General features: G+C 67.1%; 2 protein-coding genes across 2 annotated transcripts in view; both read right to left on the bottom strand.

Annotated features, from left to right (window-relative positions):
* ASCL2 (achaete-scute family bHLH transcription factor 2) overlaps positions 1-27,537 on the bottom strand; it is a 198,580-nt gene that overhangs the window by 132,027 nt on the left and 39,016 nt on the right. The window lies entirely within an intron of this gene.
* Positions 2,255-9,325, bottom strand: TH (tyrosine hydroxylase). The gene is made up of 13 exons (XM_059151173.1): positions 9,180-9,325; positions 7,875-8,090; positions 6,687-6,861; positions 6,323-6,411; positions 5,993-6,060; positions 5,728-5,778; positions 5,294-5,439; positions 5,073-5,208; positions 4,841-4,910; positions 4,149-4,205; positions 3,825-3,920; positions 3,461-3,594; positions 2,255-2,619 (listed from the first exon to the last, which is right to left on the bottom strand). Exons 1-13 carry the CDS (start codon positions 9,267-9,269, stop codon positions 2,460-2,462), a joined length of 1,488 nt encoding a protein of 495 aa, XP_059007156.1. The 5' UTR covers positions 9,270-9,325; the 3' UTR covers positions 2,255-2,459.

Below are 27,537 nucleotides of genomic sequence, written 5' to 3'. Positions count from 1 at the left end.
CGGCCCCACCCCCACCCCGGCACGGGAGCCTTGCTGAGACCCTCAGCGCCCAGGGCGCTGCCCTGAGGGCGGAGTGTGGGGACCAGCCGCGGTGTGGACCCTGGGCTCGGCCTCCTCTCTGCTGCGTGGGCGGCACACAGCCCTGCCCCCACTCTCCTCCGTGCGACCCCTGTTTCTGGTGGGCCTGGCCAGCTCCCCACACTACCCCTTTCAGACCAGCGACTTCCTTGGCTACCATACGGTTTGGGCCCCTGGGGTGCTCCCCCGGCCCCTGGACAGGACGAGGAGAGCGGTCAGGACCCTCCCCACCCCCGCCGCCACCTCTCGCCATTTCTAGCCATCAGGGTGTGTCTGTGACAAGATGAGTCCTGCCTCCTCCTGTTGCCTCAGATCAAGGGCCGGGGGGTGGGGGGGGTGTCAGGGCCAGCCCTCAGCCCTTCCCCCGGTCTCAGCAGGGATCACAGCCCTCAAAGATGGCCCCACCGGTGTCTCGTGGGCTGAAGAAATGCAGGTATTGGAGGCCTGGGCATGGGCGAGGTGCTTAAGGCACAGGTGACGGACAGACCGACCGCCAGGGAGGGCTGCGGGAGAAGCCTCTGTCTGGGAGGGCCTTGATGGGTGAGGAGGGGTCTGCCGGGACCGACATCCTAAAAGCTTCATGCCAGGGCCCTGGGGGTGGGGCGGGGATGGCTGCCGGGAGTGAGCAGGCCCGGGAGTGAGCATTCCCGGAGTGAGCAGGCCCGGGAGTGAGCATTCCCGGAGTGAGCAGGCCCGGGAGTGAGCAGGCCCGGGAGTGAGCATTCCCGGAGTGAGCAGGCCCGGGAGTGAGCATTCCCGGAGTGAGCAGGCCCGGGAGTGAGCATTCCCGGAGTGAGCAGGCCCGGGAGTGAGCATTCCCGGAGTGAGCAGGCCCGGGAGTGAGCATTCCCGGAGTGAGCAGGCCCGGGAGTGAGCATTCCCGGAGTGAGCAGGCCCGGGAGTGAGCATTCCCGGAGTGAGCAGGCCCGGGAGTGAGCATTCCCGGAGTGAGCAGGCCCGGGAGTGAGCAGGCCCGGGAGTGAGCATTCCCGGAGTGAGCAGGCCCGGGAGTGAGCATTCCCGGAGTGAGCAGGCCCGGGAGTGAGCAGGCCCGGGAGTGAGCATTCCCGGAGTGAGCAGGCCCGGGAGTGAGCATTCCCGGAGTGAGCAGGCCCGGGAGTGAGCATTCCCGGAGTGAGCAGGCCCGGGAGTGAGCAGGCCCGGGAGTGAGCATTCCCGGAGTGAGCAGGCCCGGGAGTGAGCATTCCCGGAGTGAGCAGGCCCGGGAGTGAGCATTCCCGGAGTGAGCAGGCCCGGGAGTGAGCACCGGGAGTGAGCATTCCCGGAGTGAGCAGGCCCGGGAGTGAGCATTCCCGGAGTGAGCAGGCCCGGGAGTGAGCATTCCCGGAGTGAGCAGGCCCGGGAGTGAGCAGGCCCGGGAGTGAGCATTCCCGGAGTGAGCAGGCCCGGGAGTGAGCAGGCCCGGGAGTGAGCATTCCCGGAGTGAGCAGGCCCGGGAGTGAGCATTCCCGGAGTGAGCAGGCCTGGGAGTGAGCATTCCCGGAGTGAGCAGGCCTGGGAGTGAGCAGGCCCGGGAGGCGGGCGCGCATTTCCCACCCCGGCAGGGAAGGCAGAAGCCCCAGGCTGCTCTCTCCGAGGACAGGGGCCAAGTAGGAGGAGTGGGCCCCTGCGCTAGGCCAGCCCTGGAGGATGTGGGGGCTGCAGCCGCAGGGCCATATCGAGACCCCTCAAGCGAGCCGAGGCACATCTCACACAGCCTGAATCCTGCCGCAGCCACCTTGCTGGGACTCAGGCCCAGAGACGTCATCTGTGAACCAGCGGCGGGGGGGGGGGGGGGGGGGGGGGGGTGATGCCTCCGGACTCACCCCTGCACCTGCTACGGGCTGGCCCCTGAGCCCCTGTCCGCTAGTGGGGACCCCCGGCTTGTGGGGAGGCCCCAGGCTATAGCCCTGCCTTGGAATTGCACCCCCAAATCCAGAGCTGTGAACCCCAGGTGGGGTTCCCTGGGCCCCCTGCCCCCACGCTGCCACACCACGGGGATGTGGCCCCTTTGCCCCCGAGCTGCTGGGGGCTCTGCGCAGGCTAGTCCAGTGAGGACCCCCGGGGTGGCCCAGTGAGGTCTGGGAGGAGGAGGGAAGCGGAAGAGAGACGTGGGGGCGAGGCTGGGAGCCGGGTGCGAGCGGGGGCGGCGCACAGACGCGGAGGGAGGCGCAGGGAGGCTGCTTCCTTTTATTGAGGCTGTGAGCGGGGGCGTGGGTGGGGCTGCGACGCGGCGGGGTGGGGGGCGTCTGCGGGTGCCTTCCAGCAGGGGGGCTCTCTGGTGGGCTCTTGGGCGTCCAGTGACCCCACCCCTCCCCTGGGCAGCGGCCGGGGGCAGGCCGGGGACGGGCAGGGGGAGACCTCAGGACCTCCCCCGGCTCCTAGCGGAGGGCGCCCAGTGCACGCGTGAGGGTGTACAGCTCGTCCTGCAGGCTCTCCAGGGACCGACGGACAGCCTGGGGACTGTCCAGCACATCGATGGCCAGCGTGTATGGGTCAAACTTCACAGAGAAGGGGCGCTGGATGCGGGAAGCGTAGTCCCTGGTGGGGGGTGGAGCTTCGGTCACCTGGGGGACTCGGGGGCTCTGGGGAGGTGGGGGTTCAGGGCCGGCTTGGGGCAGGAAGGTGGACCCCAGGAGAGGGCCTCCTTCGTCAGTGCAGGACGAGAAATGCCCGGGCCCCAAAAGCTCCTTGTGACCAACTGATTAGACAAGACGGGGGACTGAGGCCTGCTCTGAGTCGGGGGCAGGGGAGGGACAGGCCTTTCCTCTGCTGGACCCCAAGCCCACCCCACCCCGCTGGAGGCCTTCCTGGGCTGTGTGCCCCAGAGAGCCCCAGGTCTGTTTCTGTCCCCACATTTGCTTGTAGGATCCAGCCCTCCCCTCCGGTCCACGCTGAACACACAGCCTCTGGGACTCAGTTTCCCACGTTGGAAAACAAGGCTCTTTCCGAGGGTGAGTGAGTGGGAGGCATCGGGCTTTGCCCCGCCCAGACGCCACTGGTCATGTGCCCTCAGCACCCCCCCCCCCCCCCCCCCCCCCGCTCTGGGGACTCCTGCTCCCTCTAGGCCCCCTGGGCTTCCTGCACCCGCCCTCAGCCACCCCTGCCCCTCCTCCGTCCCAGCGGGTGGCCCCGCTGTTCTAAAGGCGGGAGGCTGGGAAGGGTCCCACACACCCTTCTTAGAAAGGTCACACTCTGCCTCCTCAAACCTGGCCTTGACCTGGCCACTGGTCTGGCAGCTCACCCCCTCCTGCCCCCGGGGACTTTTGGGGGTCCTCCTGTGGGAGGGGTGTGCACACACGGTGCTGCTTGCCGGCTGGCCCTGTCTGGCCCCGTCTGGGAGTGGTGGGGGAGGTTCTTGGCCCTGGGAGCCCCGGCCCACCTGAGCTTGCTCTTGGCGTCGCTGAAACTTTCGGACACAAAGTACACGGACTGGTAGGTCTGGTCCTGGTACGGCTGCACGGCTACGACGTCGGGGTCAAAGGCCCGGATCTCGGGCTCCGCAGACAGGGAGTGCTGGGGGGAGGCCGTAGGTCACAGGACCCCCACACCCCAGGCCTGGAGGGAACGGGAGCACCGCGGCCTGACCCCACACCCTCCCGCCCAGGGGTCCTCTCGAGGCCTGGGGACCGTGAGCGTGGGACAGGGCAGGACGAGCTTCCTCGGCGGTCCCTGGCTCCCACCTCCCCGGGAGCCCCGGTGGGAGCGCCCTTCCAGCCTGCGGCCGCGGCAGGGGCCCGCCTCACCAGGAGCTCCCCGTAGGAGGACAGCAGCCCGGCGCCGTAGGCTTTCACCTCACCATCCTGCTTGCACAGCCCGAACTCCACCGTGAACCAGTACAGCTGGTGGGGACACACGGAGCTTCGGCACAGACAGCCGCCACCCCGGCAGCCCACGACACTCAGCCCTGCCACACCCCCTCCCCTGGCAGGGCCCAGCCGGGCTCCGGGGGTCACAGTGTGAAGGGGACACTCCCTGGACAGAAGTGGAACCTCAGTCCGGAAGGGGTCCCCCTGCCTGAACCCGGGTGTCCTGAGCACCCCCCAAGGCCCTGCCAGGAAGGCACCCACCGTGGACAGCTTCTCAATCTCCTCGTCAGAAGCCCCCAGGGAGGCCAGCCCGATGTCCTGTGGAGGCAGGAGGCAGGAAGGATCGACTCAACCCACCCCTGCATGGTGCCCGCGTGAGCAAGGATGCTCCAGGGGCCTCCTGGACACTCCTCAGAACGCAAGGACCCTCTAGGGATTCGGAGACCCTCCCAGGATGTGGGGACCCTCCCAGGATGGGGGATCTTTCCAAGATGCCGAGATGCCGCTGGAATCCAGGGACCCTCCCAGGAGCAGGCAAGGGGCCAGGACCCTTCTCCGCGGTTCTTCAGGCAGCCACCAGGTGGCAGCACAGGCCATGAGACTGCCCGGCCCGCTCCCCGCCCCCACCCCGCCAACAACCCCTCCTGAACCTCCCCCCACCCCACCCCACCCCCGCTCCCCGTCTTCTCTGCACCATGGGGGCTGGCTCCTCATTTTTATAAGGTGGTTTTCCCAGAATGGGACCCCCCGCCCCTCTATTCCAGGATGATACCGTCCCCCTGAAGCCTCTGGGACCCAGGTAGGCACCGTCCAGCCCCAGAGGGGCTCGGGCATGGTGCCAGGGTGGAGGGGCACGGGGCGGGGGGGCGGGCAACACCAATCGATGGCCCCCACAGTGCCCAGGCCCCAGGCCTGGACCACAGCGGCCCCCACCCGGCGCCTCTAGGACACACCTGGGAGAATTGAGCAAAGGTGCGGTCGGCCAGCATGGGCACGTGCCCCAGCAGCTCGTGGCAGCAGTCCCTGTGGGAGGGGGACAGGGGTGGCACTGGGGGCCGGGGGCCAGCAGCCCAGCCCCCGCACCCTCCCTCCATGCTCCGTGGGCTTGGCGCCAGGCACCCGCCGTCCCGTGGCGTGAGGCCGGCGGCAGGTGCACGGCAGGGCGCGGGGGCAGGGCGCACTCACGGCTCGGGCGAGTGCATGGGAGAGGACCCGTGCCGGATGTACTGCGTGCACTGGAACACTCGGAAGGCCAGGCTGGCCAGGAAGTCCCGGGCGGACAGCAGGCCGGCCACCGGCCGCAGCTGGAAGCCTGTCCGCTCTGCAGGGACCACGGCGGTGGGAGGGGTCAGTGCGGGCTGGGGGGCAGCCCCCTCCCACGGGGCTCTCCCCGGCAGCGCACACACCCTTCAGGAAGCGGGACACGTCCTCCAGCTGGGGGATGCTGTCCTCCCGGTACCCGCTGAAGCGTTCCAGCAGCTGGAAGGCCTCCAGGTGCTCCCGGCAGGCGTGGGTGACGTACAGGCCCTTGAGGGTAGTGTAGACCTCCTTCCTGCGGGCGAGGGTCTCAGGCCTCAGTGCCTGCTGGCCCGGGCCCTCCCCACATCGGGCAGCCCTCCCTGTGGGAGCTCTGCTCTGCTCCCTGGGAGGCTCTTCGGGGGCCCCCACTGCCGGCCTCTTGCTGGGCCCTGAAGACCCTGGCCGCCAGGGGCTCCGAGGGATAGAGGGCCATGGGGACACCCAGACCCAGCAGCAGCCTCTCCTTCCGGGCGGATGGTCAGGGCCTTCTCAAGCGGCCCTCCCTGTCCCCTCCGCCCCAGCAGGGGCCCCAGAGTCTTACCAGGTGGCGATCTCCTCAGCCGTGTACTCCACACGGGGAATGGGGTCGCCACTGCAGACAGGGCCTGTGGTCAGCGGGGAGCCCTCGGGGAGGGCGAGCAGGGGGCGGGCAAGAGGGGCTCGGAGCCTTGGCAGCTGCCTGCTTCACTCAGCTGGGACTTGGGAGCCCAAGCCAGTGACCACAGGGACGGTGCTGGTGACCAAGATGGCCCTCACCCTGCTGCTGTGGAGCTCCGGGGTGGGGTCGGGGTCCCCGAGGGCCTTACTGCTTGTACTGGAACGCGATCTCCGCGATCAGCTTCCGGCGCTGGCGGTACGCCTGGTCCGAGAAACCCTGGCCAGAGTGTCCGCTGTGCTCAGGAGGCTGCCAGGTGCCCCTTCCCTGCCCACCACCCCCTTCCCTTCCTGCCACACTGGCGGGGTGCCTGGGGGCTGCCGCTGAGCTCCGCCTCAGTGGTTCAGCCGGGAGCCGGTAGACAGGCCGACGGAGAGATGCCCCATCCAGGCGTGGCCCAGGGCCCATGCTCACTGCCCTGGCCATGGGAACAAGGACACAGGCGGCCCAGGACACAGGAGGCGCAGGGGCACCAGCTCACCGGGTGATCCAAGTCCAGGTCAGGGTCAAACTTGGTGACCAGATGGTGGCACTTGTCCAGTTCGGAAACTTTCCTCGGGAACCAGAGGACTTTATGGAGGGCGGAGGGAACAGGGGCCTGTGTGAGCGTCAGGCTGACCCAGAAGCAGCGTCCCCTGGGTCTTCCTCAGGGTGAGCGGGGACGTGCGAGCTGGAAGGTCCCAGAGGTGCCCCGGCCGGCTCACAGACAGGCCGAGGGCCTGAGCTCGCAGGGGTGGGGGGACCCAGGCCGCACATATGGTCACCCCAGGGGTCCGCTGCCGGAGCCTCTGCACCCCCGTCTCAAGGTCACGGGTTGTCCACAAGGACAGAGGAAGCAGCCTCACCCTTGTTCTCGCCGGCGCCACGCACGTCCTCCGCCACCCGGCGCACGGAGCTGAGCAGGGCCGGCAGGTCGGCGCTGGGTACCTCGCAGCGCACAAAGTACTCGAGGTGGGGGCCCCCTGCCCGTGGCCTCTGCGCGGGCCGGGTCTCCAGGTGCTGGATTTGGGCTTCAAACGTCTTAGGGAACAAGGAAGAGACAGAGGGAGAGAGAGAGAGAGATGGCGAGAGAGACAGAGATGGGAAGAGATAGACAGAGACAGAGAGAGGGAGGGACCACGGGCAGCTCCCACGGGCAGCTCCCACGGGGCAGCTCCCACGGCCCCGCCCCGCCGCCTCGCCCCGGACATCCGTTCCCAGGAACACCCAGGCCGTCCTCCATCCTCCGGTCAGAGCCTGTGACCGGGGAGGGCTCACGGCCGGGGGATGGGGTTTTGTCCACTTTGTGTGATGGGCGTCAGCCCTGGGCCCCTAAGCCCAGTGTTCCGGGAGACATGACATGTCCCTCAGCCACACCCAGACCGCCTGAGTCCCCAGCCGCTGGCTGCAAGGTCCGCCACCCTGGTGGCCGGATCACGGACTGGGGGTGGGCCCTGGACCCCGCTGAGGCCCCCGTGCCCTGGGGGCTCCAGCCCCTGCTCAGCACTAGCCTGGCAGGAGCAGTCCGCTCCCTGCCACCTCCTGTCTGTCGCCCAGCAACGAGGGCACATGGGTCTTGAAGGGCCCTCGGGCCACTCGGTTGTCCAGGAGCTGGAGTCCAGCTCTAATGTCATTTGGGCGCCTGTGCCAGGAACCTGTGTCCCGCCTGGCCCAGTGTGACCCAGACAGCGGGTACCATCAGCCACCACATTAGCGGGAGCCCATCGAGGCAGGTGGGGGAGGGGACCCCAACTTTCCAGGCTGCCCTGCTGGGAGCCACACTTTCTCACCTGTGCATCACCCTGTGTGTAACCCAGTCGGGGAGAGAGTGACAGAGGGTCAGGCCTCGGCTCAGGGATTTCCCGAGACCGTGAGGGGGGCTGTGAGGACCTTGGGACCCCTAGAGTTCTCGGGGGTGCAAAGCCCCAGGCCCAGAGCTCCTGGGACCCTCTCTACTCACGGCCTTCAGTGGCCCCGGGCAGCCGTGCTTCTGTAGGAGTCCCGTGGAGGGGACACCATGTCCACAGCAGCCACACGACCCCTGCCAGGCTCACCTCGAAAGCCTTCACGGCCCGGGAGAGGGACGCGGTCTTGGCGCCACGAAGGGTGAAGAGAAGGTTCAGCGTGGCCTTCCCATGCTTGTCCTTGAAAACTGCAGCCTCTAGGGGGTCCCCGGGCTCTGAGGAAGCAGCGGACGCAGCCTCGGCCTTCTCTCGCTCCTTGCGGGCGTCCTCGATGAGGCTCTGTCGCCGCCCGATGAAGCGCGGGGACTGTGGGGACAGGACATGCCCAGCTGCCCTGCACGCGGCCACCCCGTCCCCGGTTCTGACCCCTGGTGTCTCTGAACACCTGCTGTGTCCATGGGCGGAACTGGCCACCCAGGCCTCACCAGCTGGGGCACAACGAAGAGCCTTTCTCCCCCCAATGGGGGGCACGGCCAGGAAGATTCGGGGCCACGGCACAGGGGCGGGGTGGCTGGGGGATGTGCCCGCAACACCCACGTGCTGCGTGGCCTCTGTCCCCGGCCGCCAACCGGACGAGGTGACAGGCGTGACTCAGGGCCCTGAGGTGGACACCAGCCAGAGCACTGGGGAGGGCAGGGAACGTGGGACCTGGTTCCTGGGAGGGAACCAGATCGGGGAGTGCCTGCGAGGCTGGGTGGGCCCTGGGAGCTTGGGGGGGGCTGCAGTTCCCTGAGCAGGTGGTTTGCAGAACCCAAACCCTGTTTGCATTTAAGACGTAGAAACAAAGCCCGTCTGAAGTGCGTGGGAGCTGATTTTTCTGGCACAACCCTGAGGACACACAAGACCACTCTTCCGGCCCGAGGGTCCTCCAATCCCCCAGTCTCCTGGAGCCGGGGGTGCTGGGCACAGACCTCCTGCCCTCGGGGGTGCCCAAGTGCTGGGGACCGTCCTGGGGGTCAGGGATCCTGGGGTGGCTAGGTGGGGGAGGTGGGGTTTAAGACAGGAGGTCACAGGTGGGCATGAACAAGTGGCCGGTGGACAGGTGGATGGTGGCGGCAATCGCCCAGGAGCCCCGATTACCCTTGGGCTCGGGATTGGGGTCTGACCCTCTGTGTGGCCAGCACCTCCCCCAAGGAGCTGCCGCCCGGGCCCAGGACACTGTCACACACACACCAGGGAAGAGCCCCCCTCAGCGCTTTGACCTCCCCACAGTGGGGCGGTCAGGGGGCGCCTCCCCGCCGGGGCAGAGCAGGTGCTCAGGGCCAGGACGCCCCCCTCCGTGGCCAGGTCTGGGGCGTCATGTGGACCCCCGAGTCCAGGTCCCCCGCCAGCCTTCGGGGAACACCTCCGTGCTTCCGGCCCATGCTGGCCATCGGGCCCCGGCGGCTGCCTTACCATGATGGCTTCAGCCTGCTTGGCGTCCAGCTCGGAGACAGCCCTGCGGAAGCCCTTGGCCTGTGGCGAGGCGGCGTTGGGAGTGGGCATGGCGCCGGCGTCCGTCCGGGGCTCGCCTCCACCAGCCCTCTGCCGGGCGGCCTCTTATAGGCTGAGCTGACGTCAAGGCCCCAGTGGGTCCCCCACCTCCCACCTCCCCGCATCCTCCCTGCCGCCCGAGGGAGGCGGTGGGCGGGAGCGAAGACGGGAAGACAGCCGGAGCAAGGCTCTGTCCCATTAAATCTAATTGCAGCCCCGCCGGAGGCACCCAGCAGGGGCAGCGGCCCTCGCTCTGAATCATCGCGGCTCCGGAGGACGGGCTCTGCCGGGCTAGGGACAGCTGGGCCCCCTTCGCCGCACGCCCTGTGGGGAGACAGAGGGCACACAGGGAGGTGCTGTCTGGGTGCCCGAGAGTGCACGTGGCAGGCGGCCCGGAGACCCCCGAGAGGAGAAACCGGCTCGAACCTCAGATGCCGGGAGCATGTCTGCTTTTCCAGAAGGCTCTTCACCGGGCTGCGAGCAAGGCGCCCGGCCGGCTTCCCTCCGATGCCGCCCACAGGAGCGCCACGGATCCCTCGTCCCGTTTCCCTGGGCCGGGATCCCCAGGCTCAGCCAGTGAGACATGGAACGTTCCAGAAGGGCCGGTCCCTCCAGTGTGAGGAGCCTGGGAAGCAGAGGGAGGGACATCGGTGACAACCGTCCCCTGGTCTCTGTGTCCCGTCTCCTCGGGCCAGCAGCCCACCCTCTTGAGGCCCACCCAAGGACCCCCGCCTCCCCGGGTCCCCCCACTCTGACCATTTCTCATTCCAGGAACACACCCATCCCCGAGTGCCAAGGGTCCTGGTCCCGGGGCCGGGGGGCCAGGAGGGGAGCCTCTGCGTCAACCTGCCAGGGACAGCTGTGGGCCGCAGGGCAGGGACATTTTGGCCAAGACCTCCGGTAGCTCCTAGGCGATTTGGAGACAAGTTCCTCTTGGGAAAGGCGCTCTCTGGAGGCGCGTCTCCTTGGTGCCCTGGGCTCTGTGGGGTCAGCAGCGACAGTCTAGCCAGAGCCTACCTGGGAGGTGTGTAGAGAGAGGGGGAGGACCCCCCACCGGGACACCGCCCTGCCTGACGGGGCTGCCGCAGGAGGTGTGCCTCCTGCCGTCGGGCAGACCAGGGCGACGGCTCCCGGACTCCGCGTCCTTACCCCCACAGGTCCGCTCCTGGCTGGCCGCCCCTCTCCTCCAGGACCTTCCCCCAAACTGGTCTGACCACGGTGCTTTCTGACTTCCCCACCCTCTTTGGCTCCCCGAGGTCCCCTGGAAGCAGCTGGGGAGCTGCGTCAGTGCAGGGGACGCGCCTCCTCCCAGCTCCCCCTGCTGCTCTTCTCACCCGCGGCTGTCCCCACTTGCTGCTCCAGGAGGGCCTGGGGGTCTATGATACCCAGTGTGCCACATTCACCCCCTTCCTCTCCTGGTGAGCTCCTATGCATTCCACAAAACCCAGCTCAGCCCCCGTTCATCCTGTGACGCCTACCCTTTCTTGTTGCTGATGTTAGTCTCCCTCCTCCGCTCCCCTGGCTCGTTCCTCCTCCTCTGCAAACACCCCGAGGCCAGGACCCTGGCTGCCGGGCCCCCTGTATCTCTTGGTGCCTTGTCTGGGCGCCGGCCTGACTCATCGCCTAGGCGCGGGGCTCAAAGGCACGTCTCAGCAGCCACTGCTGCGGGGGACCAGGCCCCAGCAGGTCTTCCGTGGGGATGTCTGTATACCCTGAAGACACTGGAAGAATTTGCTCTGAGACCCCCAGGGTGCGCCCAGGGCCAGGCTCTACTACCCCAAGGCACTAACCCAGAGGCCTGTCCACTCCCACTGCCCCAGCAGCACCCCCGAGCCCCTGGGGCCCCCAGCCAGCACGCAGGCCTCCTAGAACTCTGAGCAGGCTCTCTTCTGCCCCCTCCAGGGTGGGCTGCCAGGGACTCCTTAGGGATGCGGATGCAGGCCCCCCAGTTTGCCCAGGGGGCGCCGGGCAAGGGGGGTTCAGCGCCACCCAGGACAGACGAGCAGCTGAGTGTGGATTTAACCTTTCGGCAAATGTCTTCTGCTGATACGAATATTGTTTTTTAATTCCTTTGCCTACCTGAGCCGGCGTGGGCGTGCGCGGAAGCTCCGTGGGAGCTAAGCTTCCTTCCCCGGGGCCGGGTGGCCGTGGGCAGGAGGGCAGAAGCCGCGGACACCCTCCTGATGGGCACCCTGCGCCTGCTGGCCTCCGTCCGGCTTTACCCCGCCCGGTGTCTGTCTGTCCACGCACACAGGGGTCCATCCTGGGAAGCCTTTCTCTGCAGGGCTGTCCAACCACACTGGGCTCCATCTGGGCCCCTCCTCCACACCCTCAGGTCACCCCGGGCAGCATCTTCTCTCCCGGCTAGACACTGTCTCGTCCTCGAACATGCCCACGGGCCCCCTGCAGCCGAGGTCTCCCGGGCTCAAGCCCAGAGGGAGATCTGCAGCGCCTGCCTGAAGACAGCTGAGGCTTCCATAGACCCATTCTGCAGACGGGACACTGAGGCCCCAGGCGGGTGATTTCCCTGGGTGCTGCAGTCTCTCAGGCCCAGGTCCACCAGCTCCCAGACGTGGTCCTTCTGCGGATGCAGGGTCTCGGGCCACACGGGGAGGGATCTAAGGAGCAGACGGAGACCAGCGGCCCCTGCCCCACACCACTGCAGAAGAGGCGGGCACCAGAGGAGGACACGGGGTCCCTGCAGCCGAGACAGCTCTGGGCCATGAGCGGGTCTGGGGGTGGGGGCAGGGTGATGAGCAGAGGGGTTGGGGCCAAGGGCGGTGCAGGTGTGCTCTGGGGCCTCATCAGGAGGAGGGACCAGCCCCTGTGCAGCCCCCCGCCCCTCCGGTCACCCTGAATGATCAGAGCCATCAGGCCGGGCCCTCGGGACAGGTGCTGAACTGGGTGCTGGCTCTCGCGGTCTCTGCACCCGGGCCCCCAGAGGACGTGATGGCCCATGATGACAGCGAGCGTCTCCCTGGCATGGACCAGGCACCGGGCGTGGGGCAGGGGCGGGGCTTCGGGGCTGTGGGGCCTGTGCGAGGGCAGGGCTGCTCCCCCACCCGCAGGCACGCTGCCTCGTCTCCTTCCCCAACCACAGGAGGGCGGGGTCTGAGCTGCAAAAGGGAACTGAGGGGGGCAGCTCTCTGGGGTCCTCACGCGGGGGCTCTGCAGGGCACAACCATCAAAAACCACCTGCCAAGAGTCTGAGGTCTGCGCTCCCTGGCAGTCCGGGGCCAAAGGTTGCTTCCACGGCGTGAGCCGGTGAAGTCTTTGTTAGTGGGCCTCGTTCGTATCCTGGGAGAGGTGCATGCCCATGGGACACATGGTCCTGGGGCCCAGGGCATCCCCCTTCCCAGAGCCCAGAGCCTGGGACCGGGGTCCCTGCTCCCAGAATACAGGCCTGCAGGGGCCGCACCACACCCCTCTGAGGCCTCGTAGGGCACTCAGGGTGTCATGCAGCCCTGGGCCCCGTGGACCTCGGGGGCTGCGTCCCGTGCTTCCTGCCCGGGGCCACCCACCTCCAGCTTTGTCCAGCGCAGGGGCTCTGGGGCCTTGCCTCACGTTTGGGGACAGGCCGGGGAGCAGTCGCCCACTTTCCCTCAAGCTGGAAGGAGACCCAAGACGCCTGTCACACCAGCCCTGTCAGAGCTGAAATGTCAGAGCAATTAGCTCTAACGAGACCATCGGATGGAACCGAGCGGCTGGGCGAGCCGGCGCGCGGGGGTGGGGGGTGGGGGTGCCGCACAGCAGGTCGAACCCAGAGCCGCTGTCCTACGGTCGATCGGATGCACTCAGGATAATTGGGCATTTGGAAGTCAGACCTGCAGGAAGAGACAGAGGGGGAGTCTGCCCTGTCTCCCCTGCCCCCTCCCCCACCATGCCGGCCCCGGCAGTGACCCTCCTGGCTCCCCACCCCAGACACTCCTGCCAGGCCCCAAGGTCGACGGCTGCCTCCTCCTCCAGGGAGACCTCCCTCCTGCTCTTCTCTGAGCTCTCTTCCCATGGGGGTGGGGGGCTAGGGGTTGGGGGTTAGGCTATGCCTGTCAGAAGGCTGGGCTCCTGGCTCAGGGCTGGCAATCCACCTTTGCGGGGGAGGGGAGCTGGGGGGGGAGGGAGTCTGGCTCTGCCCCCTGTCCCATCCCCATGGGGAGGAGGGACACCAGGTCCCACTGACCCCTGGGATTAGTGCTTTCAGGACTCTGGAAAAGCGCTCCACGCCTTCCCTAAGAGTGCCTGTCCTAGGGTCCTTCCAGCCAGGGCCGGGAGCAGGGCAGGCAGGCTGGGCACCCCCGTGCGACATGGAAGGGAGGGCAGGACCGAGCGTGATCAGACCAGACCCCGCATGAAGCGGGGAAGAAGGAACCGCAGGATGTGCCGAGGCCCAGGGGACGGGCCGGGGGCTTCCAGGCAAGGGGAACCAGGTGCCCAGAAGGTCCCGGGACCGAGGCGGGGAAGGGTTGGAGGAAGGGAGGGAAGAGGAGAGAGGAGAGAGGTGTCTGAGGGCTCCGGGACTCCCAGCCCACAGAGCAGCCTGACTCCTCCCTGTCCGCGCGCCTTCCAGGGGCAGATGCTGACCGCACGCCCGGCTCCGGCCGAAGCCGCCTCCCAGTGCCTCGCAGGTGCCGCACGGCCCTGAGCGCCCCCGGCCACACGCCTGCCTGGGCTCAGGACCCCACGCTCAGGAGCTCAGCCGGTGACTCCAGTGGTCCGTGCATGCGCGTGCCCGCGGGAGCGCCCGCGCTCCGGTCCTGCGGGAGCCGGTGCATCCCTGCGGCGGGCCACGGGGGCTCAGAAGGCCTGACCCGCCACGGCCGCTGACCCAGGGGGCAGCTCCCGGTTCCACGCCACGGTCGGGGCCTCAGCCTCCTGCTGGGAGCTCTGGGTGTCTCGGGGTCCCTCCCTTCGACCCTGCCTGGTCCCCCGCAGTGACTCAGCCGGCCTGCCGCCCCCTCCCACCGGCTCCCAGTCAGCTGACAACCTAGCCGCCCGCTGGAGACAAGAGCAACAACGTGCTGTTCTCATTAGTCACGGGGTTGGGGGGGCACAGCTGCGTTTTGACATCATGTGCGCTGCCCCCCACCAGCCCTGGGGTCCCAGTCACCTGTCCAGGGCCGCTGCTCTGGGCGGTGAGGGGCTGCTCGTCCCTTGACCCCGCCCATCCTACGGGGGTTGGTGGGGGAAGCCAGCTCCCGGCTACGTGCCTGCCCATCCGGGCTGCATTAACAGAGGCAGAGGGGCCAAAACTCAGGAGGAGACAGAGTGCTTGGCTGGATGTGCCCAGAGCACAGCAGCTGAATGTCTCAACTGAACATCAGGGCAGCCACTGAGGGTCCCTGGGAGCCCCCGGGCTCTGCTCGGCTCCGCTTACTCAAGGCACCCAGTGCCTCCTTGGCCCTCTTCCGGTCTACCCGCTGGAAGCACCCAGGGGGCCCATGTGCCTACACCCCTGGGCCCCACGCACCCCTGCCGTGCTTCCTGCACCCTCCACTGGTTCCCCAGCCACCCGCGGCCCCACGAAGGCTCACCCCCTGCCTTCCCAGCTAGGGAGGGCTGGGCTGCCCCTGCCTGCTCTCTGTCTTGTTTCAGTGAGTGAGGCGTGCGGAGCTGCTCTGAGGGCCGCCTTGGCCCCCTGCACTGCCATTTTTGGGATGGAGCTGTGCGGACCACTGCCACCCGGGGAGGCTCAGGAATGCCGCTGCTCGGAGGCACACATCGGTCCTCCTTGTCTGCCCACAGGAGACCCGCTTTCCTCCCTCTGGCTCTGTACAGAACGGGGCGCCAGGGCGCCCGCTACATGTGAGGCACAGAGAGAACCGCCTGCACTGGCTGTCCCACCCCATCCCGCGGGGAGAGGAGCCCCGTCAGAGGCCACCAGGCGTCCTGCGGCTTCCCTAAACCCCGCCACCTCCCCCCGCCGGGGTCTTCCGTGGGCAGAAACGGCTCTGGCTCCCGCTCGGGTGGGGACCTGGATGTGTCCCCCTCCTGGGCCAAGCTCAGCTTCCTCCCCCAGCCTCCCCCGCAGCAGGCACCCTCTCCCTGGGGGGCAGGGGCAGCAGAGCTGAAACAGAGCCTCCCCCGGGCCCCCCTCCCCCCCCCCCCCCCCCCCCGCTGGCTGCAGTAACCCTCAGCACTCCGGGCTCCCTCTGGCAGCAGGCGCTTGCCAGTCCGTGCCTCCCGCTAATCCGGGGCGCAATCCCCGCCCCCCCCCCAGCTGACATTTGCAGGCTGTGTGCTGCTGACCCCCGCTCGCCCGTGATATTTAGACACGGCTTATCTGCGCTTTCTTATTCGTGATGACTCTGGGGCCCAGGATGAGCTCTGCCGACAGCCGCAGCCCATCTAGATCTCGGGTTTCCAATAAACTCATCCTGGCAGAGCCGGCTCCCTCCGGCCACCGCCACCGGGCGCGGACCCCGCCCCAGACCAAGAGCTTGCAACAGCTTTCCTGTGGGGGCCACACAGGGCCTCAGCTCCCACCCCAGTGTGGGGACCACAGAGCCGGCAGAGCCGAGGCCTGGCTCCGGGAAATGGTGCCGTGGGGAGCAGGGGCCGGCGGCACGCACCCCCCACGTTCGCTGGGTCTCCCTACAACCCTTGCCTGGGTGCTCTTTGAGAACACAGGGGCCCTTGCAGGTCTTGTCGTTGGGACGGACCTTCCAGCACTCTGGCTCTTCGTGTGTCCTTGTGGGCGCCATTGTCCCATGTCCCAGCCCCAACACAGCGGGCCCCAGGTGTCTGTTATATGACCTAAGGGAGAGTTTCAAGGGGCAGCAGGGCAGCTGGTGACGAGGCGGGGTGCTGGCGTCCCGGTGGCCGGGGAGACTGCTGGGCCCTCACTCCTGACCCCTCCGGGCATCACCCGGAGGCTGCCCGGGGACTGCCCCACACCCGCCCGCCGTGGTCCCTCCCCACGCCCCGGGCGCACCACCCTCTCAGTCTGCGCCGGGCAGGGTGCCCAGAGGCCCCGCGGGAGGCCCAGTGTGGCTTCCTGCCCGCCCCGGCCACAGCTGTTCTCCAGCCCAAATGCTCTTCGAACTATTGGTTTTGAAAAAATAATTATTTATTTTTTTTAATCATGGTAAAATACATATAACATAAAAACGACCATTTAACCATCTCTAAACCCACAGCCCCGGGCACTAAGCACGTTCGCACTGTTATACGGCTGTCCTCACTGCTCATCCTCAGAGCTATCCAAGTTCCAAATAGACACTCTGTCCTCCTGAGACACCGACCCCCATCCCTCTCGCGGCCCCGGGGCCCACCGTCCACTCTCTGTCCCTGCGAATCTGGAGACTCCAGGGACCCCATCTGGGTGGGATCCCGCAGTGTTTGTCCCTCTGCGTCTGGCCTGTTTCACTCCGCATCACGTCCCCCAGCTCCATCAGCTGTGGCCGGTGTCAGCGTGTCCCTCCATGTTCAGGCCGAGGGACAGTCTGCAGTATGGATGGACCATGTGTATCTGTGCGTCCGTCAGTGGACGCGGGGGCTGCTCCCGTGGGTCAGCGGCTGTGAACGCGGGTGTGCAAGTGTCCACACGCGTCCCTGCTTCCCGGGCTCTGGGGCAGCCCTCGGTGGCGGGACACACGGAAGCTCCGTGTTTTACCTCGGGGGCCCGTGGTGCAGGAGGGTTTTAGTTTCAGTACGTCTGCATTACGGTGTTTCAGTTACAGAAGCGATAACAAACTGTCCTGTGGGCCCATCCACACAAGTGCACGCGCGCACACGCACATACACGGAAAACCAGGGTCCCCAGGCCATGGACCTCCTAGTGCCCGAGAGTGCAGGGCGGGATGGATCTCAGGCTTTCCTAGGAGCCTGGCGTCTGCCCATGTCCGCCCCACACACCGTCGTTGCCCGGAGGGCGGGAGGGCCACGTCCTGCCCAGCAGCCGGCGTGGAAGACTGGGTGTCTCGCTCAAGTCCTGGGCGTGCGGTGGGACACGCCAGAACGTCCTTCTCGTGCTCCCTGGTCACTTCCACCTGTTGCACGACCGCTTCCTCCGTCCCTCTCCTTCCCGTGGGTGCTCGTGCCTTCCGTGCCGAGATGGGCAGACGGAGGACCCCGCGTCTGACCGGGACACTCTCCCTGTCCTGCCAGAACGCTTCCCCGCGCCCGGCCCGTCGGCTTCTTTGTGGTCAGAATGTCGGCCCTTCTCGCTGTGGTCTTGGCCACCTGGGCCATGTCTAGGAGCCCCGGCCCAAAGGGAGATGCGCCCCCTCAAGGGAAATGCGATCTGCCCCATTCCCCGTGGCAGCTCCGGGGGACCCCGTGTTCCCGAATCACCGTTGCCTCCTGATTCTGCGTTCGGACGAGAACGCCGCCACCACTGCCAGCGGCTGCAGAGTGCAGGCCGGAGCCTCGGCAGGATCTTCCGGATTGGGGAGAGCAGTCCCGAGTCCAGTCCCGAGTCCCCATGGATGTGGCGGGGCCCGTCACGGGGGGCACGACCTCTTGGGGCGGATACCAAGATTTCGATGTTTATCAAGAGGGTCAAAGGTTATGAAAGGCAGAGAAACTCCATCAGGGTGACAAGCGTTGAGAGAGACCAGACGCATCCCCCATGACACGGCGGATGGAGCCCCGTGCCCCTCTCTCTGCGGGGGGGAGGGGACAGCCATTCCGGCCCCCCTCGGTCACGTGAGAGGCTTGACTCTGCCCAGACCACCTGGGACTGCGCCCGGGACCCCCAGAGCTCAGACTGTCTGGGGGCTCGGTCTGGGCGGCCGGTTTCCAGGCCCAGCAATCACCTTTCCGAGGACACCAGAGCCCAAGGCCTTTGTTGCAGAGAAGGAGCTGCAGAAACTCGATCCACCTTTGCAGACGCCCACGGAAGCAGGGGATTAGGGACAGACGGATCTCACGGGTTCCAGCTGGGGGGACACGGGAACTCCAGATGACCTCCTCTGGAGGGAGGACTCCTTGCAGGCCTGCCCCACTATCACCTGGGTGCTGGGGGGCCTGGCTCCTCACAACCTGCGTCTGCCCTTCCTCTGTGCCCAGCATCCCGGCCCCCTCCCCTGGCCTCGGCCGTACCTGGGTGGGGATCCCTGTAGTGGGGCCTCGCACGCCCCACCTGATCAACCTCCTCCCCGAGGCCCGCACTGGCCCATCGGCCTGGGCCAACCCACAGCCCCACAGGCACTTGGGGTCTACGTGGCTTATACCACCGAACCCTGAGACGCACTAGGTGGGCCAGGACCCCGAGCTGCATCTGGAGGCCTCTCCGCTCCTGCCAGCCACTCCTCCCTCCTCCCCGCCAACATCCTCTGACACCGGTGCCCGGGGATCCCACCAAGTTCACTGCCCCGTCACACTCTCACTCAAGTGCCACCTGGGGCTCCCGGGGCCTGTAGGCAGCGACAGCATGACCTCGTTGGCATGCAACCCCAGACTGCGCCCCGCCCCTGTCTCTGGAACTCCCCATCCCCTCTGCCTGCACCCCTCCAGCCTGCGATCCCAGAGGAGGGGCCTCCCTGGACCCCATGAACAGATCACCAGATCTTTTTGGACGTCAGTTGGAATGGACAAGGACCTCCATCCCCAGGGGCGCTTGTCTTCTAAGGGGCGCCCACCGCCGCTGCAAGGGGTGTCTGTGGGTGCCCCGAGCACGTGAGCACCCCGGCCGTCCTCCAAATTACAAACCGCCCAGCAGTGCCTCCTGCACGTGTCCCCTAGGAGCGGCCACTGTGGAGGGAGCCGGAGGGCAGAAGACTGAACCTGCCTGAGTGCCCCGGGGGCTGTGCACCGGGGGTCGCGCCGGAGGGGCTCCGCAGAGAGCCTGCTGCAGCCCGTGCCGCTGGAGACTGCCCGGGGCCAGGCTTGGCGGGCACCGCTCTCTGGGATCAGCTCCTCAGGTCAGCGTCAACGATGTTCACGCACATGGACACACGTGCGCACACGAACGCACACACACACGCGCGCGCGCACGCTGGGCACCCTCCGCACGGGCTGCTGGGGAGGACCCTCCCCCGGGAGCCTGGTTCCGGCTCTTGTGAGCCTGTGCGTGGACATCCACGGCTCAGAGCGGAAAGGGCGCCCATGCACACAGGGATGGGCTGACTTCCACTTCACACTCCTCGGTCCCGACTGGCCAGCGTCCCCCGGGGGCAGGGAGGGCTGAGCTGGGGTCAAGGCTGTCTCTCTTGGCCACCTTGGCAGAGCCAGCAGCCCTGCTCTAGGAGCCCAGGTGGGCACGGGGCACACAGGGCCACCGTGGGGCGCACAGAGACACACACCCGAGGGGCCCTCCCTCCATCCCTGTGGGCTGATCGCTGTGGTCCCCAAGGGTGCCAAGCCAAGGGGGCAGTCCCCGGGGAACCTTATCTCACAGCCTAGACCCTCCCTCCCGGACAGTGGAGAGATGCCTGGGGCGGAGGGCCCAGTCACACTGCCCAGCCCAGCCCAGGGACGGAGCAGCAGAGATGCTCTCCGCCCTGGTCTCATTTGCAGGCAGAGAGGGAAGGAAGAGTCCTTCCTCATCAGCCCGGGGATGCTCCTGCCCAGCACAGAGGGCAGAGGCGGCCGCCCAGCCTCCGGGAACCGGCGGTGCCGTGTGATCGGATTATCAAACCCGAGCCAGGGCGGGCACAGCCTGGGGGCCCCGCGGGGGAGGCAGAGAGCCCCGTCCCTCCAGATGGCCAGGCTCCGTTTCATTTCCTCTGCACCGAGAGCGTCGAGACCGTGTATTGATTTTGCGATAATGGCTGTTACACGGCAGAGTGACTAGAACGAGAGAAAACAAGCAGCGAGGGGTGAAGGGCACGGGGCGCGGCCGCCCGCCCGCCCTTCCGCACTCCCCGCCCAGGGCGTCATCCCGAGCATCTCTGGTCCTTCCTCCCCTCCTCTGCAACGGTCCCCTCCAGCTCTCCCCCTCCCCGCAGCGGTGGGCCACACCGTCTGCCCACGCCAGCCCTGCTTTAAAGGGTGCAGGGTGGCCAGGGGGAGGGGAGCATGGCCCGGGGTACGGCCGAGCGGAGGCGCCCTGCTGACATCCCAGAGCGGCCCTGGCAGCATTTGGGAACGCGCCCCCCAGCCCAGGCCATATCTGCGGAAACGGATCCCTGTAATAGCAGAGAGGAACGTCACTGCTTCTCTTATCTGTCCACCATCGAGCCTGGGGCGGCGGGCGGCCCAGCTCCCTGACTCCTCACACGCACACCGCAGAGTAATTGCAGGGACATGGAAATCTAGAGGCCCCCTGAGGCTCTGCTCGTCTGACGGGCCTCATTGAAGGCGGACGCGTAACGGCGGCGGGGCTCGACGGCAGGGGAGAGAAGCAGGTGCCTGTCCCAGGCGTCTGCACCGTGGCCTCCAGACTCCCAGCTACTGGACACCAGGCTGGCCCCGGAAAGGCGCCCTGGGGGTTGGGGGGGGGGGTGCCACAGCAGAAAGAAACTGAATTTCCCACCAGGTCCCTCGGTTGCCGAAATTTTCTCCGGGCACTGGGAACCCTTTGGGAGTCGGGCCGATGGGATGTTTGTGGCTTTATTTTTGTTACCGAAGAACAAGTTTTAACTGATTATCAGAGTCATCCACGCTCATTCGGAAAACCGCACAGATGCAGAGACGCAGGGGGACAAAAGGACAGGTTATCCCTCCAGGGCCCCTAAAACAGAGAGCAGGCCCCTCCAGGAGCCCAGGCACACCGGGGCGCCCTGTGCGGAGACCCCAGTATGCGGCCGCGGTAAGAAATCTTCCTGGCGTGAGACCCCAGCTCAAGGCAGTCGCTGTGCCCGGGAGGGACTCAGCTCTTCGGGCCTCTTACTCTTCCAGGCAGGAGGCGAATGGGGTCGTGGTGTGTCCCGCGTGGCCATGCACAGGGCTCCAGGATGCTGGTGTCTCCGTGACATCTCTGTGGCCCTAGAGATCTAACCACCCCCCCCCACCCCCGCCACTGCGGCACAGAGGACCAGTGGTGCGCGGCAGCTCCATGGCTCGGACAAAAGGGACCTGCGCTCCATGGGCCGCCCCCTCCAGGCTGGGACCTGACCCTGTCTCCGTGGCCAGGCAGCGAGAGGCCCCCACCCCCAGGCCAGGGCTCCCACCATATCCCACACCAAAGGAGGGGTTTCCATGTCCCAGAGGACGGGGCAGAAGCTGAGGCTCCGGGCACTCCCCGCTGGGTGGTCTGCTGCTCCTGGTGCAGACCCCGTGGGTGGCGGGCGGCCTCCTGGGTCACCTCCCTCGACAGCAGGCCTGTTGCCAGCTCCCACTGCACTGGGGCTCTCCCGGATGGAACAAGAAATCTCAGGCCCTCCCAAACTCACCCCTGCTTGACAGGGGTGACTGGAGGGCAGGGGGCACCTTGCTGGGCTCCAGGGACCCAGGCAGTCTTCCTCGGGGGAGCAGCCTCTAGGCCGAGACGACTCAGCAGCAGGGTGCACGGGCCGTGGGAGACAGGGACCGCCCACTGCCCGCAAGGACGGCAGGCCTCCCACTTCCACGGTGACAGCCAGCCCAGCCCCTGCCCACCCAGGGCTCAGGAAGGCCATTCTGAGCTCTCCTGCCCCCAGCACGGGGTCTAGGGTCCGGGGTTCAATGCCCCCTGGCAGGAAGAAGGCCCGGCCCCAGGCCCGCGGGCTGCTCGCAGGCCAGACAGGGCTGTCCCCGACACTGGGAAGAGAGAAGGCCTTGCTCAGCCACTCCCGTATGGACCTCGGGGCCTGACCCCCATGCAGGGGCTCAGCTCGCAGGCTGCGGTGGGAGTCGGAGGGGAAGCGGGCGGGCGGTGATGGCTGGGAGCGAAGGCAGCCAGCCCAGGGTCCCGGCACCCCCAGCCCGCCCCCTCCAGCAGCGCTGGTGCGGGCGCACGGCACTCTCTCCCGGGCGTGCAACCTGACCTTGCCGGCGGGCAGCGTGGAGCCACTCTGCTTCTCCAGCTGCGCACCAGGCCGCCCTGCTTTATGTCACCCTGACAGGTGACTCTGCTCTGCCACCAGGAGTCGGGGGCGAGGGGAGCCGGGGAGAGGGGGGAAGGACAGTGCGGAGTCCTGGGGTCCAGGGCGGGGCAGCAGGGACCGCAGGGAAGGAGGAGGGGTGGGAGGAAGGGGAGCACGGGGAGGGAGCACGGGGAGGGCGCGAGTCCCCTCCTCCTTGTGCGGGGGCGGGGGGGGGGGGAGCTGCAGGCCACCAGGAGGCTCTGCTTCACCAACAGAGCCACGAGCGCCCGGAAGGGAAGCGGAGCTCGGCCGGCGATGACCCCGACCCTGCCGTCTGCTCACCACCTGGGCGCGGGCTCAGGGACACAGGCCCCTCCTCATGTCACCAGCCTGGGGCCCTTTGGACTCAGCCCAGGGCTTCTCCTCAGGCAGAACAGCAGACCCACCCTGGTCTCTCTAGGACCCAGGACCCTGCGCCCAGGGACCCGTCCAGTGGTGGTGCTTCTGGGCACAGCTGTGATCTGTGGACTGCGTGTGTCTGCGTGTGCACTCACCTGCGAGCACGTGTGTGCGTGGGGGGGGTGTGTGTGCGTGTGTTTGTGTCTGTGAGCGTGCCGTGGGTATGTGAGTGTGTGCGGCTGTATGTGTGCGAGTGTGTGCACATGCGTGGGTGTGTGCGTACCTGTGTGCACGCGTGTGCGTGGGTGTGTGTGCGTGCGTGTGGCTACGCACCTGTTGAGAGAGGTGGTGATGCCTGCAAGGGAGCAGAGGCCGGTCCTGGGAAGGGAAGGGGCAACAGCCAGGGGAGCCTCGGGGTCCTGGTCCTCCGTAAGCAGCTGGGTCTGGGATCAGCCCTCAGCCACAGTCAGCACGGGTCGGGGGGGACCCATCCGTGGCCCTCTCTGGGTGCTAGGTCCTACGTCCGGTGGTGGTGGTGGTGGGGTGTCCCCATGGAGGGAGGATGAGGTGTTTCTGGGGGTCTGGAAGGTCTGCCGTGGGGTATCGTGGGGGGCATGTGTGGGAGTCTCTGCAGCGAGGAGGGTGAGCCCGCTTGAGTCTGTGGGGATGAGGAGGGGCGGTGCTTTCTCGGGTGAGCACGCTGGGGGCGGGACGTGAAGGGGACTGGGTGCTTGACCCTCCCGTGCTCCTGGAGCTTGCCCCGTGCACCCCCACACCTCTCAGACCCCCGCTGCCCAGACCGCATCCACCGGACCCCGGCGGGCAGGGCTCCGGCCACGCTTGCAGCCACGGGCTCCGAACGGACGGGGCTGCGCACGCTCCAGCTTGTGCCCGGCAGTGACCCTCGCCCGTCCAGCCTCCTCTTGCTTCGGGGGCTGCAGCTTTCCTGGGGCGGTGACACGCCGGATTGCTTCTGCCAGGCCACGAGAGTCCCTGGTGGTGCGGTGGCCGGGAGACGCCCTGACCGCCAGCTCTTTCCCTGCAGACTGGCTCCCCCATGTGGCCGTCTGGGGCATCAGCTCCCTCCCCGCCCGCCCCTTGGTGGTGGGGGGTCTGGTTGAGAAAAAGGAGGCAGCCTGCCCGGGGAGGGGTCCAGCAGGCAGCTGGGGGCGGCGGAAGCCTGCAGTCCGTGCAGAGATGTCTGGGCTCCCTGGCAGGGCCCTGGGCCGGCTAGAGGGGTGGAGGGTGAGGGTCCCCATTTCCCAGATCCGGGGCTACAGGCCGGACTTGTAAACCCAAACACTGGAGGTCAGTGGGCGCTGCTTTCCAGGCTGGGGCCAGCAACACAGGTCAGTATGTCACAGGTGTCCAGCCAGCCCCGGACAGCTAGGAGGAGCGAGGGACCGCCCAGAGTTCTCTGAGCCAGGAGTCCGGCCCTCCCTCAGAGTCCCCCACCCCCTCTGGGGTCTGCCCGGCCCACCCACCCACCACCAGCCATCCAGGCATTTTCGGGGCTTTACAATCCGGTGGGGGCCCTTGTCACCCCCACGTGACTGATGCGGAACGGGGTCTGGAACGGCAGTGGCGGGGGTAGGACCCGGGGCTCTGGACTGCATGGGGCCAGGCTGCCTCTGCCACCACCGGGTGGCTCTCGAGACTCCTGCCTGGTTGGCGGGAGGCGTCCGCTCTCGGCTTGTCAGGCCATCCCATCCGGGCTGGGCAAGGCCGCGGCGGGCCTGTGACTTTCCGGCCCACATGGGGTGGGGGCCGGGCAGGGCCTGATGCTGGCAGGGGTCTCGGTCTGGCCCCGAGGAGGGAAGCGGGCCACCCGCGTCCCACCCGCAAGCCCGGGAAGTGTAGGGGCCACTCACTCGGGGCACGAGGCTCTCTGTCTACAGCGGGCTGGGCGCCCAGGGCGGCAGGCGTGTGGCGGTGTGGCCTCGTGCTCCTGCCCGTCTCTCTGCCTGTCTCTCCGTCTCCCGGTCTCTGTGTCCGCTTCCCTCTCACGTACACAGACACACCATACGGAGGAAGATGAAGGTCACAGGACCTTGGAGCTGGGCGGCCGTGTGACCGGGCGGCCACACAGGGGAGCCCTTGCCCCGTGTTTGGAATCTGCAGGCCGCACTGGGGAGGGGGGTGTTGCTTCCTGGGGATGGGAGATGAGAGCAAGGGTCAGAGGTCAGCAGGTGCCAGGGACAGGGAGTGGGACAGGGTGGGGACTCGGGTCTCCATCGGGCTGCTGTCAGGGAGCCCAGGCTGGCCCCAGGACTGAGGAGGAACGGACGGGACCCCAGAACTGAAAGGCCGAGTGCTGCCTGTGACTGAGGGGGTCCAGGAGTGGCAGGGAGGGGCAGCTGGGGGGGCCACTGCCCACCAGGCCCAGGTGAGGCGCCGGCGCCCAGAGCCCCCGCCTCAGTCCGCAGCCCCAGCCTCAGGAGACACTTCCAGGCAGAATGGGGTCATTCAAGCCCTCAGGAGCAGGCATGCTTCCCACCGGGATCCCCACAGGTGGGGGTGGGGGTCCCCAAAACTCCTCCCCAGCCCCATCTTGTAGCTCTGGCTCTCCCCTATGGCCATGGTCTGGACTAGGGGTGTCATAGGCTGACAGGGGCCAGGCCTGAGGACTGGCCCCCCCACGGCCACACACACACACACACACACACACGCGCACACACACACGGGCGCGCGCGTGTGCTGCCCTTCATTCCAGAGGAAGGGTAGAAGCCTCAGCCCACAAAGACAGACCCCAGGCCCCAGGCTGTGAGGGAGGGCTGGCAGGCCTCATCTGGGGACCAGGAGAGCCCCATCGAGGTTGCCCCCATGCAGAAAGTGCACCTCTCTCTACAGCACCCTCCAGGGGAAGGGGCTGGAACCCCTGTGGTGCCGCTGTCTTCAGCCCCAGGGTAGGCAGAGAGGGCAAAGCCGAGGCGACCTTTGTCCCCACCCCCACCCCTCCCCCCACTAGGCCCTACAACCCTTTTGCACCCAGCAGTGGGCCTGGCCACCGGCTAGAAACGCTGGGCCCAGACAGATGACCGGAAGCTGCCTGGACCACCCGGCTGCCTGCTGAGCCCTCTCAGCCCCAAAGTGCCTGTGCCAGGGTCCCCCTCCCAGGTGTCCAAGGTCGGCCCAGAATGGACCTCACAGACACATTCAGGCAGAAGCCCTGGCCACACGGCAGCGAGGACCCGGCCAGCTCTGCCTGGCCCGTCTGCCCTCGGCCCCCTGATTGCCACAGACAGGTGGCCCGGAGGGCGGTGGGCATGAGTGACCGCAGCAGCTGGCCGAGGCGCGGTCCTCGCTAGCCCAGCACAGCTGGCACGCACAGGCAGATACCACTCGGGGATGAAGGAATCAGACCCCGCCTAATCCCAGGGGCTCCCAGCCGGGGAGCAAGAGGGCAGAGCCCCCAGGAGCACAGACCGTCCAGGTCTCTGAGCCCGCCTGGGAGGGGCAGGCCCGTTGGAGAGCCCAGAGCAGGGAGGAGCCTCAGGCAGACCCCAGAGGACCCCTTACACCTGCCTACTTGGAACACCCTGGTCCTTGCTGGCCAGTCGGCCCTGTCTCCACGGGCCTCGCTGATGACATGCCCTACCCCACACACCCCCTTGCCCACATCCCCAGGGGCCAACAAATGTGTGCATAGGCGTCTGTGGGAGCTTGCTGCCCCACACTCGGAATCTCCAGTGTCAGAGCCCTTCCCTCCTCAGCCTGGGTTTTCCTGAGCCTGGAACTCTCTGGATTGAGCCTCTGGCCAGCTGGGGACCCTGTAGCCGTCACACCCACCAGTGAGGAGCTGGGCCCGCCCACAGCCTGGGAGTCAGCAGGACCCCAGGAGCTCCTACAACTGCGGCTACTTGTGGCCAAAGTAAGCCACTGAACAGGGCCTCAGGCCCGTTCCCGCACGGCTCTGCTCCCAGGGCCGCAAGACCAGAGCCGGGTCGCGTGTGCATGGCTGGCGCCCCGAACCGCCCAGCTGGGTGGACTGCCCAGTCCTCCTCCTGCTCCTGCGCCTCCCACCCGGAAGCCCGGAGTCCCCGCTGTACCCCAGTCCCTCGATCGTCCAGGGCCGGTGGGAGCAGGGTCCCCTGAGAAATTCACATCCCCCACCCCCACCCATCACCCATCCTGGCGCAGGACTGGAGAGCACCTGACCTGGGGTCAAAGCCTCTGTCTGTGCCCGGCACCATCCTGCCTCCTGCGCCCCGGGCACACATCTCCTCCTCCGAGCCTCTCCGCCGGCATCTGCCCACCGGCCCGGCACGAGCCCAGCACCTGCCCGTCCTCACATGCTCACTCAGGCACAAGCAACCCCACACAGTGCAGAGGGGCCACCACGTACAAAACCCACGTGGCATCTGAGTCGGCCAAAACCCCAAATTATCTAATGCTTTAGGAAGGTGAAAACAGATAGTTTCAAAGCAAATGGATTCATACAACCGTCCAAGTGCTTTCGAATACTTTCATTCATTCAGATTCCTGGGAGCCCGCTCTGAACCGCACCTTGTATGGGCACAACTGTAGAGCCAGGTGGACTATGGCTCCCACAAGCTCACGATTTAATAAGAAATGTGTTTTAACTCATGTCCGTTTGCTTAGTAAAAGTGTTGAGATTTAATGGACAGCTGGGGGGGGTGAACAGATGGACCGCTGGATGGAAACAGGGAGGGAAAGAAGGAGGGATGGAGGATGAGTGCATGGACGGACGGACGGAAGGATGGACGGACCGACGGACGGGTGGATGGACGGACGGACGGATGGATGGGTGGACGGACGGACGGATGGATGGATGGACGGACAGACGGATGGATGGATGGACGGACAGATGGACGGACGGACGGACGGACGGATGGGCGGACGGATGGATGGATGGATGGATGGGTGGATGGATGGACGGATGGATGGATGGATGGACGGATGGATGGATGGACAGACGGACGGATGATGGATGGACGGATGGATGGATGGATGGATGGACGGACGGACGGATGGAT

Source organism: Mustela lutreola, chromosome 1, assembly GCF_030435805.1.
Source record: "Mustela lutreola isolate mMusLut2 chromosome 1, mMusLut2.pri, whole genome shotgun sequence".
Classification (NCBI taxonomy): Eukaryota; Metazoa; Chordata; class Mammalia; order Carnivora; family Mustelidae; genus Mustela; species Mustela lutreola.
This window is presented reverse-complemented; position numbering and strand designations above follow the sequence as displayed.

What these genes read in the sequence shown, in the direction of transcription:
- TH (XM_059151173.1), bottom strand. Translation starts at nt 9,269, where the DNA reads ATGCCCACTCCCAACGCCGCCTCGCCACAGGCCAAGGGCTTCCGCAGG. An exon ending in AGCAGGCTGAAGCCATCATG is followed by an intron (nt 8,091 to 9,179) that starts GTAAGGCAGCCG and finishes CTGTCCCCACAG; the next exon opens with TCCCCGCGCTTCATCGGGCG. An exon ending in GCTGAGGAGATCGCCACCTG is followed by an intron (nt 5,440 to 5,727) that starts GTAAGACTCTGG and finishes CCTCGCCCGCAG; the next exon opens with GAAGGAGGTCTACACTACCC.